The sequence below is a fragment of the Podarcis muralis genome, chromosome 6 (assembly GCF_964188315.1).
Source record: "Podarcis muralis chromosome 6, rPodMur119.hap1.1, whole genome shotgun sequence".
In the NCBI taxonomy this organism is placed as follows: Eukaryota; Metazoa; Chordata; class Lepidosauria; order Squamata; family Lacertidae; genus Podarcis; species Podarcis muralis.
In genome coordinates this window covers 51,134,958-51,152,602 of record NC_135660.1, presented here as the reverse complement: position 1 = coordinate 51,152,602, position 17,645 = coordinate 51,134,958, and the positions used below count along the sequence as shown (strand labels likewise).

The following is a 17,645-nucleotide window of genomic DNA, read 5'->3' as shown; positions in this document are numbered from 1 at the left end:
TAGGGAGGAATTCAATGTCTGCTTGGCCTCCCCTCTCCTTCCTTCACTTTGCTGTTTGGGGTTTCCTTACATTCACCGCTAGCAGATTAACTCAAGCAATCTAGGCAATGTTGTGTCAGAATCACATGCTAGAAAGTCAGACAGCCCTAATGGGGGAAGGAAAAGAAGGCGGGGAGAAGAAATGTCTCAGAGTTACTCATAAATATGACATGAGGGGAGAACTCTTGGCCACTCCCAAACAGACAGTTCCTTATTCCTAAGCATAAAGTGGAAACTTCTGCCTCTATTCTCTTCAAAATAGAATGCTAATGTATTGTAAATGTTACACTGGCTTCTGATCTGTTATTGAGCACAATTCCAAGTGGCACTGACCTAGAAAGTCCTAAATAGCTTGAGACTAGTGAGATTACATTTTCTACCATGAATCTGCCAGGCATTTAGATCATTTGCTGTGGCCCTTCTTACTTCTGAAGCAAGATTGATAGTGACAGTCATGGTGCCCTGCCTCTTGGTTTCAACTTTGTTTTCTTTTCAGAAGCAGGTGAAACCCTTTTTATTTGTCCAGACCTTTCAGATGCTCTGTTGTTGTTTGTTGTTTGTTGTATGTTGTTGTATTAATTATTTTTCTATGCCCCAAAGATCACAGGGAAGTTTACAAATAAAAACACAAAATACGCAACATAATAAATAATAATAATACACCAGCCTAGCACATTTAAAAGGCCATAGGTTGTCTAACAGCCAAAGGACTAGTTGAAGGGGAATGTTTTTGCCTGGCACCTAAAAATATATAACAAAGGCACCAGTTGAGTCTCTCTGGAAGGGGGCACACAAAGAAGGTCCTCAGATGGTGATGGCAGGGTTTGGGTCAGTCCATGTGAGAAGCAGTGGTCCTTGAGGTATTGAGGTCCTGAGCCATTTAAAGCTTTATAGGTCAAAAGCAGCACTTTGAATTGGAGCCCAAAACTAATTGGCAGCCAGCACAGTCAGGCCAGGATTGGCATTATGTGCTCAAACTGCCTTGTCCTGGATAGTTAGCCAGGCCACTGGTGCTTTGATCTGTAGGTGTTGTTTAATACTGGTATTTTATTCTGCTCTGCTATGATACCCTTCTTTCTATGATTCTTTAAATTATACATTGTTGATTTGATTTTGTAAGCTGCTCTGAGAGCTTTTGCTGAAGAGTGGCTAAAAACAGCTTTAAATAAATCCACTCCACCCACCATTCTGATTCTCTAAAGTGAAGCAATGTTTCTCACCCACAGTAGGCTTCAGCAGAAGTAGCAGAATAAACCTGGAAAAGAGCCTTCCTAAACTCCACTTACATGGGAGTAAGCCTCCTTGAGTTCAATGGGGCTTATGTCTGAGCAGACATGGTTAAGATTGCAGATGAAACATATCATTCCCACCCTGTCTTGAAAAGGACTTCTTGTAAATGCTGTGCAGAAGGTCATTCCTGAATTTTGACCCTCTGATAGTCAAAGACTTACTTTGGATTTCCACCCTAAATTTATTCATGGCCAATTCATAGCTAAATCATCCTTGCGCTCACAAAGTCACAGTCCAGGGGTCATGCCTCTGTGCTTAAGCACATCTTCTGCATGCAAAATATCTCAAGTTCAGTCCTGGCATCTCCAGTTAAAGTTCTCAATAGGCTGAGCTGGAAAGAAACCTCAGCCTGAGATGTAAATTACATATTGCTTTGATCATATTGTGTGCCCTTGAGCGTAACAGTCTTCTTTCACAAAGAGCCACACAGGGAACCTAATAAGAGTCCCCCACTCCCTGCTCCAATGCAGGCAGCAGTTGCAAGGGCCAGATCTGGATTAGGACCACAGCAAGGGGCAAAAATATTGCAGTCAAGGGTAAACTGACTAGAGCTTATCATGGGAGGAAGTCAATGTAGTGCTATGACAGTAGTTCTTCCAACACTAGCTTCCCAGAAGGAACAAACCTCTTCCACCCCCTGCATGGTGTTTCAGGGATTCTCCCAATGCCCAAGGGCCAGTTTCAGAGTTAATGGGTGAAAATGGAGGAAAGTCCCATTGCACCAGAGGAAGTCCTTGTTCTGGCCTCTGCTAGAGGAATGAGTTAGCTGAATCCTGCCTCGTGTAATGGACTAATGTGCAGGCTGGTTCTGAGACCACAGTTTGTTGTTGTAGAACAGCCTTCTCCAACTGGGTGCCATCCAGATTATTTGAACTACAACTCCCATAATTTCTGACCATTTGCACTGATGTTTGTACTGTTTGTCCATACAGGATTCTTTCCTCTGTGTCTATATTGCACTTTCTAAAGTACGGTATTTCTATAACTGAGTGAGCATTTATAAATCTTATTTATCCTATTTATTTTGCTTTAGCAATTTATTTATTGTGTGCATTAAAAAAAGAAGTAAGCAAGAATTTAGCCTAGGATCCAGAAGTGCCCACTTTGCCTTCAGCTGAAGTCTCCATGAAATGAATGGCAGCTTTGAGTATAGAGAATGGTTTTCACCGCTTAGTTATTATAAACTTAAAATGTTGCTCAAGGGGAGGCTTCCTTTCAGATTAATGCTTAATGTGGTTTTGGACACGGGGTGGGGGAACATCCAGGGAGTAGAAATTAATCAGTAAGTAATGCAATCTCTTTGAAACAGTCTACATGACACTTGAGAACTCAATTTGTTGATCAACAAGTGCATTTAAATGTAACATTTGCCAAGTGGCAGAGGGAGAGCTGCAACAGCAGGACCTCGAAGGATCAGTTACAAGAAGCACACCCTTTATATTATCTGATTTTCTATAATATTCATGCAAGTTTTATTGGAAAAGAACATAAATTTGAAAAATAAGGATAATTAAGTGGGGCTGCAGTACTAAAGCAAGGAACTAGAAGCTTTTTCGTGCTTTATTTTGCAGTTGCAGCACTTTAGAGAGAGGCCATTTATAAGAAAGAGAACAGTAGTTATGTTAACATGGTAATTAATCAAGTTGGAAGGAAAGAGGAAACAAATTGCGAATTGACTTCTGCAATAATAAAAAGGAATACTGAATGATACTCTGTAAATTGGCAAGGGGCTGGTAAACAGTCCCTCACTGTGTTTTGGGGATTTTGCATGCACTAAATCAGCTCTCACTTTGACACCCTAATCCAGCAAGAGAGTTCTGCAGGCAAAAGCCTGCTCTTGCATATGGATTCCCTTACCGCACCGGGGACCACACAAACAGGTCGGATACACAGATGTGTGTTTGCATCTCTTGGTATACATCCTCATGTACATCGTCAACTGAAATCACCAGCATCATGGGGGTGCTTGTTGCCATCTGTCTTGCTATACCGATAGGAACTTGCTTCCTCAACTGCTGTGTTAGGCCATGGAACAGCCTGTTCACCAAAATATGTGTATTAGGATCTGAATGTGTAGCAATCTCTCTCTTTTCGTGTGTGTGTGTATCTCGACATGCCTTTGTCCTATCTTAACTCCATTCACATCAGCCCTGATCCCACCCATGTTTTACTTGGAAGTAGGGATGTCAGGGAACTCTGACAAAAATGAAAATGGGAGTGGAAATTGCCGGTGCTTGCTTATTTGTCTCATATCAAGAATGAATATAAATCTAGTGAGTATGATTGGTATTTGCTGTTGTGGTTGCTTTCAGTCTGGAAACGATGTGTAGTTGTGCCCCTCCCACACTATTTGCATGGTGCTTCCTTTACATTGAAGTGAATTGGAAGGAATAACGTAATGACAATGTAATTTATGTAATTATGTAGTTTATGTAAGTTACACAATTGTGCCACAGTGAGCAGCAAGAGGAATAACATAGGTTTGGGTGGAAGAAAACCTGCAGTGGAATAGAAACAGTGCTGGATGTGACTAATACACAGTGGTACAGAAGGCAATGCCTTTTTACATCCCTGCTTTGAAGCAAGATGTGACTTAAGCAGGACACAGCTAAAGCGCTTACTGTTCTGTGCTTTCCCCTTTGTGTTTAAATGCATTTATTTGTATAGTCCCATTTGAGTGTTTTAGTCACCCATGGGATTATCACTGTGTGAGGGACAGTAGGGACAATGGCATTAGCTCCATCCCCTCCATTGCCCTCCCAATTGCTCTCCATGAGTTATAAGCAAATGTCTGCAGTCTTGAACCTTGCTCTACTTGGCTAGGTTCCCTGTATGATGTAGAACCTTGGAGAGCCCCCTCCTCACTTCAGAAGTTAATCTTTCAGGTAGCTGAAGGTGACAGTTGTAAAGGAGAGAGCTGGCATGCTCATACCTGCGCTCCCTTATAGCCTGGGGGAATGGATTGCCTAAATTGTGCTCATGTAATATTAGCATGCCCACAATCAATAGCCTTGAGTACTCCGCACATGTGCTAATGCAACCTTTGCCAACCAGGTGCCCTCCAGATGTTTTGGACACATCAGCCTCCAGCAAGCATGTGCTGGTTGTGGCTGATGGGAGTTGTAGTCCAAAATGGCTGGAGGGCACTAGGTTGGTGAGGGCTGCACTAATGAACATTGCATGCTGATGATCCAGTGGCTGTAGTAAATATAGTTATAAATGATGGGATGTGCATCATGTATGTAAAACAGAAACAGCCACAAGCTGTTCCCCTGCTTACCCCTCCCCTCCCACTGTCATTTCCTCTGTGTGTCAGATTTTAGATAGTAAGCTAATTCAGGTCAAGGACCTGTCGTTTTAGTACCCTGTAAAGCACCATGTACTCGGTGTGTGATATATAAATAAATAATAATGTTTTGAACACAGATGAGGTGTTTGCTTATACACTGCATCCTCTGCAAATCAGGCCCCGAAGTCCCTATGGCGACAGTGGCAATTATTCCTTCATAAATGTGCTTGGGAGAGAGACTTTAAGCATAGTAGTTGGCTTGGCTATGTGCTAAGTCAATGGTAGAACTGGGAGACGTTTGCCAGAACAAGTGGCCACACTGTATTTTCTAAATTAAATTAATTAATGTGGTTTAGTCAAAGTCTTGTTTTTCTTGCTAAATCACCCATAAATCCTCACCACTGCCTGATTCCACATAGCTTCCATTTGTGGATTGAGAGTGGATCTCTCTGCCAGATGCATAAAGAAAGTTATTCTGATACATAATTCCCTCTGGTTTAGTGTTGAAATCATATAGTGTAGTAACATAAGAGATAGCTGCCCAAGCCTGTATCAGTTGTCTTTGTGTGGTTTTGCTAAGCAGTTTTGCTATTACAGCTTTGCAACACTGCCTCTCCAGTGAGTTTCTTACACTTCCTTTCTGAGAAATGGAAAGGGAGTTCTCTAGTACATTTCCACAAGCAGAAGCATCACACCCTGTGGCTACATAGCAGGGAAAACAACAACTCATCAGCTCCTTTGTACTAGCTTGGACACTGGAGATAACTCCTCCCAGTGGGGCTGGAAAGGTGGACTTGTGTGCTCATCTTTCCTTCTGTGCGATCAGGATGTAGAATATGGGATGTGGGGGAGAAAGGAGTTTCATTTTTTAAAATGAAACTTGGATACAAGCCATAGTTGCAATATCTGAAATATTCATAATGGTTTATTTTGGAGATAGAATCTGAAAGGCTGCTTCAGGCTGCTTCACTTATTGGGATAGCAGTATTCTTAGGATACTTCCATATGATCTAGAAGGGCCTTCCCCAACAAGGTACCCTCTACAAGTTTCAACTGCAGCTCCCATCAACCTCAGCCAGCATGGCCAGTGGTTACAACAAACAGTGATCTCTAGGATGTCAGAGTCAAACTACACATTACGTCATTTACATGGTTTGCCCCTATGTGCATTTGTTCAAATCTACAATTTGTTCATATGTACAAATGCAAGAAATTCAAAGCCTAGCTATAAAAGAAATCTAAACATATAAATAGTTGGATATCCACAGTTAGGCTTTGTACTCCATCTTGATTCTGTGTTAAACATATCATTGTGATTTATAAAACAAGCCAATACATATTTCTGGGAAACAACTCCCACTGTGTTCAGAGGGATGATCCCATTCCCTAGTAAGTGTGTTTAGGATTGCAGACTTAACATTTATGACCCAAAATTAAACAAACCACAATCCAGCAAGGGCGAAGTACTTTGAAGTCTCATTGATTTTTAGGGGAAGGTGAAATAAATTTCTTCACATTCCCTTTGAAATTGATGAGATTTCAAAGTGCTTGACTTTGCCTGGATTGTACCCACTTAATTAGATATAAGATGTTCTTGTCCTACCAATATTAAGATCAGCCAGATTCGAAGGAAATAGTTTTGTGCTGATCATAAATGTGCTAACTCTTTAACAAATTAACAGCCCTCTCTGTGAATCCTCATAAGGTTGTATCTGAAGTCAGAATAACAGGTGTAACTGGGGAAGATGCATAGATTTTCATAAACATTGAGCCTGAACATCTGCTTCTGTGAAAAATTCATCTCATTTATGAAGAAAATAGGATATAAATCACCTAATAACCGTCAAGAATTTCCTCATAGTATTCTGCAGGCATGTTCCAAGTTGAAGTTAATGCGACTTGCATCTGCAAACTGCTCTGAAAATTAAGGGGTGTGACTGTTCTGAACGTTAAATACTTCCATGTTTTATATAATTCCAGTTGCTGCTAATCATAAATTTGCATGTCGCAAAACATAGGCACTCTAAAGGGATCTCAATACGTGCAGTAATGCTTTTCTAATCTGTGGTTTGCGGGTAGGATAAGGAGATATTTATATATTGTGGGTTGTATCCAGTATCCCATTCACACAAGGAACTTCCCGTTCCTCTGCTTGTGTGCTCCATGTCTCCCCTTAAATCTGCTCCGGAGGGTTGGGGAAACCCCAGAACTGTTTTGGCAGCATATTGGGGCGGGGGGAGATGTAATCGTTGGGTGCAACTCATGTTTTTCAAAATACAATGTTATTTTTGCCTTGACAGAGGTTCTGGAGTTATGATCTATTGCCCAGCAAGAGCTGGAGGGTCACAGGTTGGCTTCCCTGCTTTAGGATTTTTTTAAAAGCCCTTGAAAAGTGTGAGATATTATTTGCACCCAGTAATCTCTCATTTTTGTTTGTTGTTGTTATTTTTGAACTTTGTAGCTTTACATAAATATATATTAAAAAGAAAGGGCAACATAAAACTTGACTCTGGGTTACACTAGCCAGGCTGTCTTTGTGGGACACGAGAGACTGGTGTGATGGGTAACAACAATGTGTATGTCTTTGTCTCCTCTAATCCTTTGGAGATGCTCAAGTCTCCGTGCCGCTGAGGAAGACTAGCAAGGTGATGAGTAACTGAGACCCAGTCTAGGCGTCACCTCACCTCTCTATTTCATCCTTTTCTGCAGTCTACTATGGTGGGCCCTGAGCTGATGGTAGTTTAAGAATGTAATCTCTGTTTTGATATGTGACAACTCAGAACCCATTATCCAGTAGATTCTTGGTAACTGCTTATTGAAGGCAGCCTAGTTTAAGGCATCCTGCATAGCATTTGCCTTCCAGAAACAAATAGGCATGTAATTACTCTGTAATCACATAGTAATTAGTGTCTACTATGCCTATATTGCATAATTATATGCCCTGCAAATTACATGGAAATTATACTTGGATTTAGTATGCATTTCTGCATACTGTGTTGTAGACAAAATAAACTTGAGGTTTAATATATAATTATAACTGCAGTAATGTTGAAATTCTGTAGAATGTTGTAGCTATATTTTGCCAGTTACAGGTTTTTACTATGGCATGGGGACTGCCATCCTCAAAGTCCCATGGTCATACTGCCAGCGACTAGAAGTAGCAGCACATGACCTAGTGGTGGAGATGATCATGCATCTAGAACCTCAAATGTGAACCAGGACATATATGAGTAACCTACCCACATGGTCCATGTTCACAAAATCATCCCACTCTCTTTTTTGGGGGGTGGAGCTGGAAGCATCATTCAAGGGGATACACCTAAGTAGGGATTTATGTAGATCCTAGTTTTCATTGAAGTACATTGGGCAGCTGCATGTGAGCTTAGGGCTGCACACTGCTGCATATATAACCTACCCTCATCTCCATCTGTTAACTCACCTTGGTGGCTTGAGGATCACAGCTATGAACTTGCATGTAACTCTGAAATCCTACTGCCTATCTTTTGTTTTAGTTGTTTATGATCAGCTCTGGTGCCAGAAGTTTCTTGAGCTGACAAATGTCCTTGATATCTCAATAATACAAATGTTGAAGCAACTCTATAATCCTGTTTCTCTCCCCCCTCCCTTCTTTTTATATATGTATAGTGGAGCCTGCCATATCAAAGGGGAACAACTGTTTGGATGCAGCAAAAGCTTGTAACCTCAACGATACCTGCAAGAAATACCGATCAGCTTATATAACCCCCTGTACCAGCAGTGTGTCTAATGAAATCTGCAATAAGCGGAAGTGTCATAAGGCCCTGAGGCAATTTTTCGACAAAGTCCCCCCGAAGCACAGTTATGGGATGCTCTTCTGCTCCTGCCGAGACGTTGCATGTACAGAGAGGAGACGGCAGACTATTGTCCCTGCGTGTTCATATGAGGACAGGGAGAAGCCGAACTGCCTGAATTTACAAGATACTTGCAAGACGAATTACATCTGCAGGTAAGATAGCACATGGCAGTGGAGTGATTAATGAGGTAGCAGAAGGAACCTTTGGTGATGCTGAAATTGCGAAGGCTGGCAAGTAGTATTTTCGCCAGGGAACAGGACAATCAGGAAGGAAAACCTGACATCTTTAACAGAATAATAACATTTCGTTAAGTCTACACATTTTTAAAATACCTGGTTTCCCTTGGAGAAACCTAGGAAATGTACGAACTTTTTCCAGACAGAGTTCTGCAGGTAATATTTTCTTGGCAAATAATCATGAGTGAACACTTAATTAAAACATATTTGAAAGGATGAAAGAATAATTTGGTAGAATTGTGGATAGTTTCTGGAACAATTTGCAGTTTCTTGTGGATTAACCCCTCAGTTTGGACTCTGACTTGCTCACAGCCCTGATAATAGGGCCAAGGAGGAAAGGTATTTAGCAGGCTGAAAGGGGAAAGAGATTCCTTTCAATGACATTATGGAAATGACTTACTAAGCATCAGTTTGAGCTATTTTACAACAGAAGTGGGAAATCTGTGTTGCTGAACGAAACCTCCCATCATCTGTGATGGGAGGCCATGCAAGCTGGGGCAAATGGGAGATGAAATCTGTCTAGGACATTGGTTTTCTACCAGTGTGTTGTGGCACCCTAAGATGCCTTGATTGATGGTCAGGGGTGCGGGCAACACTGACCTCTGTCACTCTTCCCTCCCTCCTCTGATATACTCTCGTGTGTCTGCCTCCCAAAGGCTTGCACAGATGTTTATTGCAGCAGCGCTGGCTATAAGCTCCATAGGTGAATGGTGCCTCTGGGAGACACCTCTCTTTGCGGCGGTGGGGGGCAGCTCAGAGACCAGGGACAGCAGCTGCCTGGAGAGAGGAGTCTGAGGGAACACTCCACAAGGGAGGGTGTTCGAAAAAGGGTAAGAGGCTGCCAGCTCTGCAGGCAAATAGAAACATAACTGGGCTCCTGAGCCCCACAGGGCTGTCGCACAAAAAATGTAGTTGGTTAAGGGAGCCGTGGACTCAAAAAAGTTGAAAACTTCTGGTCTAGGAAATCGTGTTGTTGCAGTAGATGAGCTCATGAGAAACCCCTAAGCTCCAAGATTCCGATTTCTATTACTACCAGCCTTTTCTTTCTGCAGTCTCTGTGCTATGCAACACCTCTCCACCCCTATGTTAAAGTATCTATACTCAAGTTGCAGTAGAGCCCTCATCTGTCTCATGCATTTATTAGCAGCTCTGCTGGCAGGACTCATTAGTTGAATCTGCCCGGAGAGAACAGGCTAGTTTATGCTTGAAGTACAATGTTTTGCGAATTGCCTCCTGTGACCTTCCCAACAACTTTTTCCATAATCCGTCCTTAGCACTAGATAGCATTCCCTAGATATGTAGATCACATGAAAGGCCTGCACTTCCCTATGTATATTTCTGCTAAATTGCACAGTCCTGGAATAAAATACAGCTTCAACTTATAGGCCTTCTGTTCCTTCTCTTTTGCTCCTTTTTCCTATCTGAATGGTAGCATTTTCACTCAGATATCTGTTGCATTGTTCCATGCTTGTGGAAAATTGGAAAGGGAATGGTTAACGAAAATTGTCCTCATGTTTGAATGTGCAGCATGAATATTTCCTTTAAGTGCCATCATTACTTCTTGCGCTGTCTTCATTCATTTCAGTGTCCAAGTTGCTTAATGCTATTTCATTTTCTCACTTTTCACTCATCTTTCCTGACTTTACGCCTTTCGTTCTCCATCATTGCACAACACAGCTTCCTGGTCAGAAAAATGTTATTACTATTTTTGAAAGCGACAGGAGTATGAAAATGGATTTCTTCACAGATTACCGAATGCAGTTCTCTTTCCATTCAAAAATGCTGTTCAGTGGGTTTTGCCTCTGAGAGCCTATCTATTTGGGGTAATTGTCTGAGAGCTAGTTCACACTGGCAAGTCACCCACTTGATTGCTGTAGTGCTAAGTGATGACTTGCGTGTGTGAATGAGCCATCTCAGGTTTAATACCACCAATGTAATTTTAGTATTGTCCACTAGTGCCACATATTTCTATGAGGCTAATTTAAGAATGGGCAGGAAGACTCCCTCATAATGGCTTGGGGGTTTCTGAACTAAGAGAGCTTGTCTTCCATTTCCAGTGTTCTCCATCTCTAGTGCTAATTTTGACATTCTGCCTATCTTTTTAAAACAGAGGTGAGGCCCTTGGCATAATTTAAAGTTACCCTTAATATCATTTCATGGAAAGGACGGAGAAAATTAAGCAGGGGGCAGCAGAGAGAAGATATCAGGGAGAGAAGCTACATCCACACCATACCTTTAAAACACTATTATACCACTAACATTTATGGCTTCCACCAAAGAATCCTGGAAACTGTGGTTTGTTAAGAGTGCAGAGAGTTCTTAGGGAACCTCTCACAGAGCTACAATTTCTGGAGTGGTTTAATGATCAATCCCTTTCCCCAGAGAATTCTGGGAATTGTAGATCTGTGAGGTGAAGAAGTGTTTCCTAATGGCCCTCAGCACTCTTTAGTTCCCAGAATTCTTTTGGGGGGGAAGCCATGACTGTTAAAGTGGTATAATATGAATGGTGCTGATATGATCAGATAGAGAAAATGTGGCTAAACCTACTTTTGACTCTAGTCCTACCCATTTCTGGCTCTGATCTGCCCACTGCTAGTATGTGGCTCCTGCCAGTATATGGACCTCTGAGAGACAAAAGGATGCAGCGCCCACCTTTAGGGGCTTGACACATGCTCCCACTGCTCCAACAGAACCGTTTCTCATCTTTCTTTTCTGTTTTCTGCAACAGCCTAGAAATACTTGCAACTTACAGCACATGGGTAAATGTGCCACAGGAGCACATGGGAGTCAAAAGTGCATAACTGTATACTCTATATTTTTTTCTGGCCCTGTCAGGGGAAGTTCCTTTTGGACAGCTGGAAAATCCTAGTTGCATAGCATGGAAAGGGAGAAGATCCGCAGCACTAGAGGCCTTTTATGTAATGGCCTAGCCTAGGCCTTAACCTGCCAACCTAGCAGTTCGAAAGCACATCAAAGTGCAAGTAGATAAATAGGTACCGCTCCGGCGGAAAGGTAAACGGCATTTCCGTGCGCTGCTCTGGTTCTTAGTCATGCTGGCCACATGACCCGGAAGCTGTACGCCGGCTCCCTCGGCCAATAAAGCGAGATGAGCGCCACAACCCCAGAGTCGTTCGCGACTGGACCTAACGGTCAGGGGTCCCTTTACCTTTACCTTTTTACCACTAGTGTTCTTTCGGAGCAGTTGGGATCCAACTGTTAGAACCCAACAGGGCCCAGTCCTGTGAATGGCTTGTGGGATCCAGACTATTAGTGGATTGAAAATCATATTAAGGTACATAATCCAGCAAGTGTAGCTTCTGCATGGATGCTCTTCATATCAATGCAACTTGCATGGAAGTGCATTTGATTTATTTACGCCAAAGAAGTCAGCATGCCTGAGGGTGAAACTAGATGTTGTACCCAACATGGAGCTGCTGTTACAAATGACATTCTCTCTTAAATTTTAGGCACATTCACTTTACTTCCCCTGCCAGAAGTAAACAATGATTTGGGAGAAAGGGTATATATATTCTCTCTGAACTTTCAGTATTGTGATTTGCAATAACCTCCAAAACTCCTAAAGAGACCTGATGTTCTTGGCCAGCATTTGCAAGCCTGGTGCCTTCCAGACATTTTGAACTGCACCTCCCATCACTCCCAGCCAATGCAACTGATGATGAGACTCATAGTCCAAAACCTCTGGAGGGCACCCGGTTGGTAAAAACTGCTCATAACTCTCCCTTACAACCTTCTTTTAACCAACCCCTAATAATGTGCAATGAGGACAGAGAAATGCCCAGTAAGTTTGCCTAAATGTTACAAGAAGATCGGAGTGGCCATGAACAAAAGGCTGGTGTTTTTGGAACATCAGTCCCACCCTCATCAGTAGGAATGTGTTTTGATGAAAGAAGCCATTGGTTCTCTGAACATTCTTCTTTATTCCTTTTCATTCTGGTTCTCATAGCCATATCAGGTTTCATCAGATACATTTGCTGATGTTTCCCACTCTCTGCAAGAAAGCTGAAGTGAACCTTTCCATGTCCCCATGTCCCAGTATTGTCATACTGTTTGTTTAGCAGTTGCAGGCTAAACAAGCACAATTATGTGCAGTGCCCTCTAGACACTTCTTTTGAACAGTGAGAGTTTTGTTTAATTTTGTTTTCAAATTGGAAGGAATAAATCAACTGAACAACACTTTAAAACATGTCTGGTAGCTACCAGGGTCCCTGGTCTTTTGGGAAGATCATTATCCATTTACATCACACATATTAAAACAATAAACAGAGCAGTTTGCACCTGGGATCTATAGAAGTCCATTTCTAAGGTCTTGGAGTACTTATTGAGGCTTTCCATGTACTCTCAGTGTCCATTAAGGCAAAATGGACTTGCAAATGCTGACATGCAGACTGTCTACTATCTTTCTCTTCTTTAGCTGTCGACTGACACTCCTTCCTTAGGTGTGCTTGTGTATGGATAGATAGACGTTCCTAATGTATTTTACAAAGAGTGGTTATAAAGTGTAGTATTACTCAGAGTAGACTCATTTAAATTAATGAACATGACTAAGTTAGGTCCATTGAATACAGTAGGTTAAACCATGAGTAACACATAGTTAAATACCACCCAGTGGAAGTACTTTCAGTACTATAAGTACTATGGAAGCACAACTGGCTGTGTAGGGCATCTCACTTTCATTCATAAGTGTACTTTTATTATCTAAAAAAATAGAGATGTGGCTGAATCAGCTGCAATCCCAAGTTCCTGATGGGGAACCCAATCTTGCAGCTCATCTCTACAGAAAGCAGGCTTGAACTCACCACCCATCACCAGTTGTTGGATTGAAAGTGTTGTGCAAGAGACTCTGACATGTGGACAACACAGTGCACCTGTCAAGCATCTGACTGTCATAATGATGCTAGTGATTGACAGGTGGGTTGTCCCACCCACCTGTCAAAGTTGGCCTGTTGAGGTGGGGAAAGATAGTGATCTGGCCGGCTGGGCCAAAAGGGTTCTCTACCCCTGTTTTACTTGGTGCACAATGTCTGCAGTCTCTAAGCCAGGCAAGTACTCACAATGTCTGATCCAAACCCATCTCTCAATAAGCATAATGACCGACTCTCTCACTACCAAAACCCTTTCAAATATATATTGGATTCAAGAGTATATGGGTTTCTTCATCAACACACAAAAATCTTCCTTCTCCAGGACAGCATGGAGAGCTGACAGCATAGGAGTGGAACTCCTCTACGATCTACATTTTGTGTACATACCTCTCTTAGCTTTTCAGGTCACCTACCTTGGACTCAATGGGAAAAACATGTTCCCTAAGAGCCAGGAATTCATTATACTGCTAACACACCTGCCTAGAACAGGCACATAGTGATACGTTCCTCTTCCTTCCACATTCCTGTATCCATTCATATTCTGTAGGTTGTGAGTCTTCGGACAGGTACAATCTTATATTTTAATCTCTATGCAGTGCTTAGGAAATGTTAGGTATTTTATAAGTGTTTAATAACAATAGTAATAATAATTCAAAGTGCATATTCACTGAATAACCCCCCTGACCCTGGTGGTTTCCTAGCCTCATTACCACTTTGTCTTTAATCCAAAAGCTGCATTCATTCTTTTAAAAAGTTATGAGATCAAGTGTAGTTTGTTTTTAAGTTTACTGTATTGGGAGACAGGAGGGATGGTCTCCTTGCCTGCCCTCTTGCTGTTGCTTAATCTGCCCTGCTGGGTCTCCTTTGTTCTCACATATCTCTGGCACCCTAGCAAAGTACCCTTAAACCTAGCCTTAGGGTTTCTAGGAATGAGTTATTGCACAGAATTCCAGCCAGCAAGCCTAGCATGAATTGGTTCTATCGTATATCTTTATATTTTGATGAAGATGGAAATAAATGTGCCAAACTTATCTTCCAGTTGCAGCCCTTGGTGTCTTGAGGCTTGAGTTTGGATTCAGTGGAAAAAAGTTTTGCTACTTGCTTGCTTAGTTTCTATATATTAGTCTTACCTTATACACCCTCCTAAATTATTGATGTGTTTAAATAAAATTACAAATGGAATGTATACCTAATTGTTTTTAAAGAAGCCGGGCAAGGCTAGGGGGTTCAGTATTAATCCATTCATACAATGTAATAAAGATTTGGGGAGAATAGGGAATACAGCAGAGCAGAACAACTCAATATCTCTTAAAATAAAAATGTAATTAAAGCATATTCACATCTTGTCCTTTGCAGCTGCTGTATAGATAATGGTCAAAGGAAACAGCTTGGCTGCTGTTGGGGTAGAAGTAGCCAAAAAAAGATATTTCTTTCTTGGCTTGCTTCAGAATCCAGATGTGTTTTTGTACTTAAATAAATAAAACATAGTTCTTAAATAGGAGTCTCTGCAGGTAGCACCATTACGGACGTTTTATGTCACATATGCCAGCTCCACACACCCCTACTGAATACCCACCAAAATTTAATACAACGAAGCAACTTTCAGAGCACAGAATTTAAATAGCATTTTAAAATATATATATATATGCACTGTGTTTTGTGGAGCTATTTCAAGGATCTTATGCAAATTCTCTTTGTATATTCATTGGCGTGGGTCTTCTTTAGACACAAAGAGCAAACAGGTGCACAATCTGCATGTGAAAATCTTCTCTGAAAAGCACAAAGGAGAGCTATATCCGAAGTGAACAGGAGACAGTTTGCTCCCATATGTATGCGATATGAAATAGTAAACATTGATTTTAATACCAGTTCCTTCATGTTTTGAAAATGCACAAGCATTTCCAGTAGACAGCGGTCTGCAAAATATATCACGTAGTATCCTCTGTAACTATAGGATTGGCTAGCAATGCAAAGCGTATTATGTGTCCCAGTCAGGAGCCCTATGGATGTGATCTGTTCCCAGAGCTTCCATGCAAGGGAGTTTTTGCAGTGCTGTAGAGAGCTCTGTACACAAAGAGATTCCTATCCATTATGCAAATGCATAAGCTTGTTTGTGCACCGTGGTTCATATGCTTACAAGGCATTATCTAGCAAACCGCATAGTATTGTCTCATAGTTGAAGGAAGACGAAACAAAAAACACCCCCTCCCCCATGACTGAGATTCATTTCACGGCCAGTAACATTTAAAGTTCTGGTGTACTTGCAGTGGCCACCACACATTTGTGGGGCTACCCCCTAATATTGTTCCAGAAGCAGCAATTAGTGTGGAATATAGCAGCTAGGTTTTTGAGATAGACCTATAACACTGTCATTAAAGGCATTGCACTAACTGCTGATATGACACCTGAGCAAGTTGAAGGGTTTAGTATAAGTCTCTAAACAACTTTGAACCAGGCTACCTTCTCCCTTCCTGGTCACCAAGATCACCAAGAAAGGCCCTCCTGGTTGTTCCACAGCCTTCATTCATCCATATGGAGATATCTAGGGAAAGGGCCTTCTCTGGGGCGCACACTCTTAGCTGAAATAAGGTAATACACCAATATTGGTGAAGCTTCAGTGCATACTGAAAACATTTCTGTTCTTTCCATGCATAAAAGCATAACCTGCACTGTGCTTCTACAAGCAAAGGAACCTATAGGGAATCGCATAGGAATCACATATTGAGTCGGTCTGGCTGGTAGATCGAATGCTGGTTTGAAGTTGGGTTCACAGCCAAGCTCAAAAAGTCTCTCATTGATCTGATTTTAAGCTCCGTTCCTGATAACCAAAATGGGAATTATAGTGACCTACCACATAACATGCAAGGACAAGCAGTATAAAGACTTTAAAGCACTTTGAACATTATAACTGCTATATAAATGATTAATAGTATATATCAAAGAAGAGATTATTGAAGCATGATATGACTTACGCCAACTATAATGTTCATGTATATTTTGAAACATTTTAAAAACATACATTATTTATTCAGTACAGAGCCTATTACATTTTATGCCACAATTTATGAATAAATCTACAAATGTGTACTGCAGGTTCCTTATTGAAAGTGTGAGCTTTCATGTGTGAAACTCTTTCATTACCTATATTTCAGTTCCTCACATTTTCAAGTTATTGGAGCATTTACAGTGTGCAAAGAATGCAAGGCCAGGCCAAGAGGTTTTCCTGTAGAACATTCTCTTTTATGTTACCTGCATTTGATCTTAGTGATTTGTTATGTACACTGGTTTTTAATGCATAGGGTATAGGGGCAGACATTTAGTGACTGCTTATTTTATTCAACTGCTGAACAAACAGTAGAACTAAGAAGTTAGGTTTGCAAGAGGAAATAGAGGAGGTTTTTAGTGAGCATTGGTTATATGGACAATGACAAGTTTTGGGAGGTGCCAAAAGAAAGTGATTTGACTGAAGCCACAAGGTTGTTCATGTGAGTAGTCAATCAAGGCTGCTCTCACACAGCCATTCAATGAGATTTGCACAGAAGTATCTCGTGGGTACAGTTCTAAATTAGGGGATAAAGTTAAAACAGTTTCCACAGCCAGAGGTCATTGGGTTATTGGTATAATTAATTTAATCCTTGTTGCTATATTTCCAGAAAAGCAGCCTCCTTATTTTAACTGCAGCATTTCAGTGACCTGATATTATAGCAAAATATGAAAATGAACAAACAAAAAGTTTGCCAACCTTGATAAATAACAAGCAAAGAATAAATACTTTGTGTACAGCATGTCCAATTTCACAACTTTAGTGTCTGAACTACCAGCTCTGAGCCTAGCCTACCTCACAGGGCAGTTGTGAAAAAAGGGGGAAGGGAAAGACAGTGTACACAGTCTTGAGGTCCTGGAGGAAAGCAAGAAAGAAAAATATATAACAATCAACAAATATGTGCAGTTTCGCAACTCCCAGCAAAATACATACAGAAAACATTTTGGCAACCTTGATTAAAAAATGTCCTTGTGTGTAAAATACAGCCTATAGGAATTTTAATATGTTGTAGCTTTAAGGCAAATGATTATC

At 41.3% G+C, this 17,645-nt stretch overlaps 1 protein-coding gene across 1 annotated transcript in view; it reads left to right on the top strand.

Annotated features, from left to right (window-relative positions):
- Positions 1–17,645, top strand: part of GFRA1 (GDNF family receptor alpha 1) — a 191,743-nt gene that overhangs the window by 108,112 nt on the left and 65,986 nt on the right. The window contains exon 4 of the mRNA XM_028730146.2: positions 8,264–8,603. Coding sequence (XP_028585979.1) covers positions 8,264–8,603 — 340 coding nt within the window. The remainder of the gene's footprint in view (positions 1–8,263; positions 8,604–17,645) is intronic.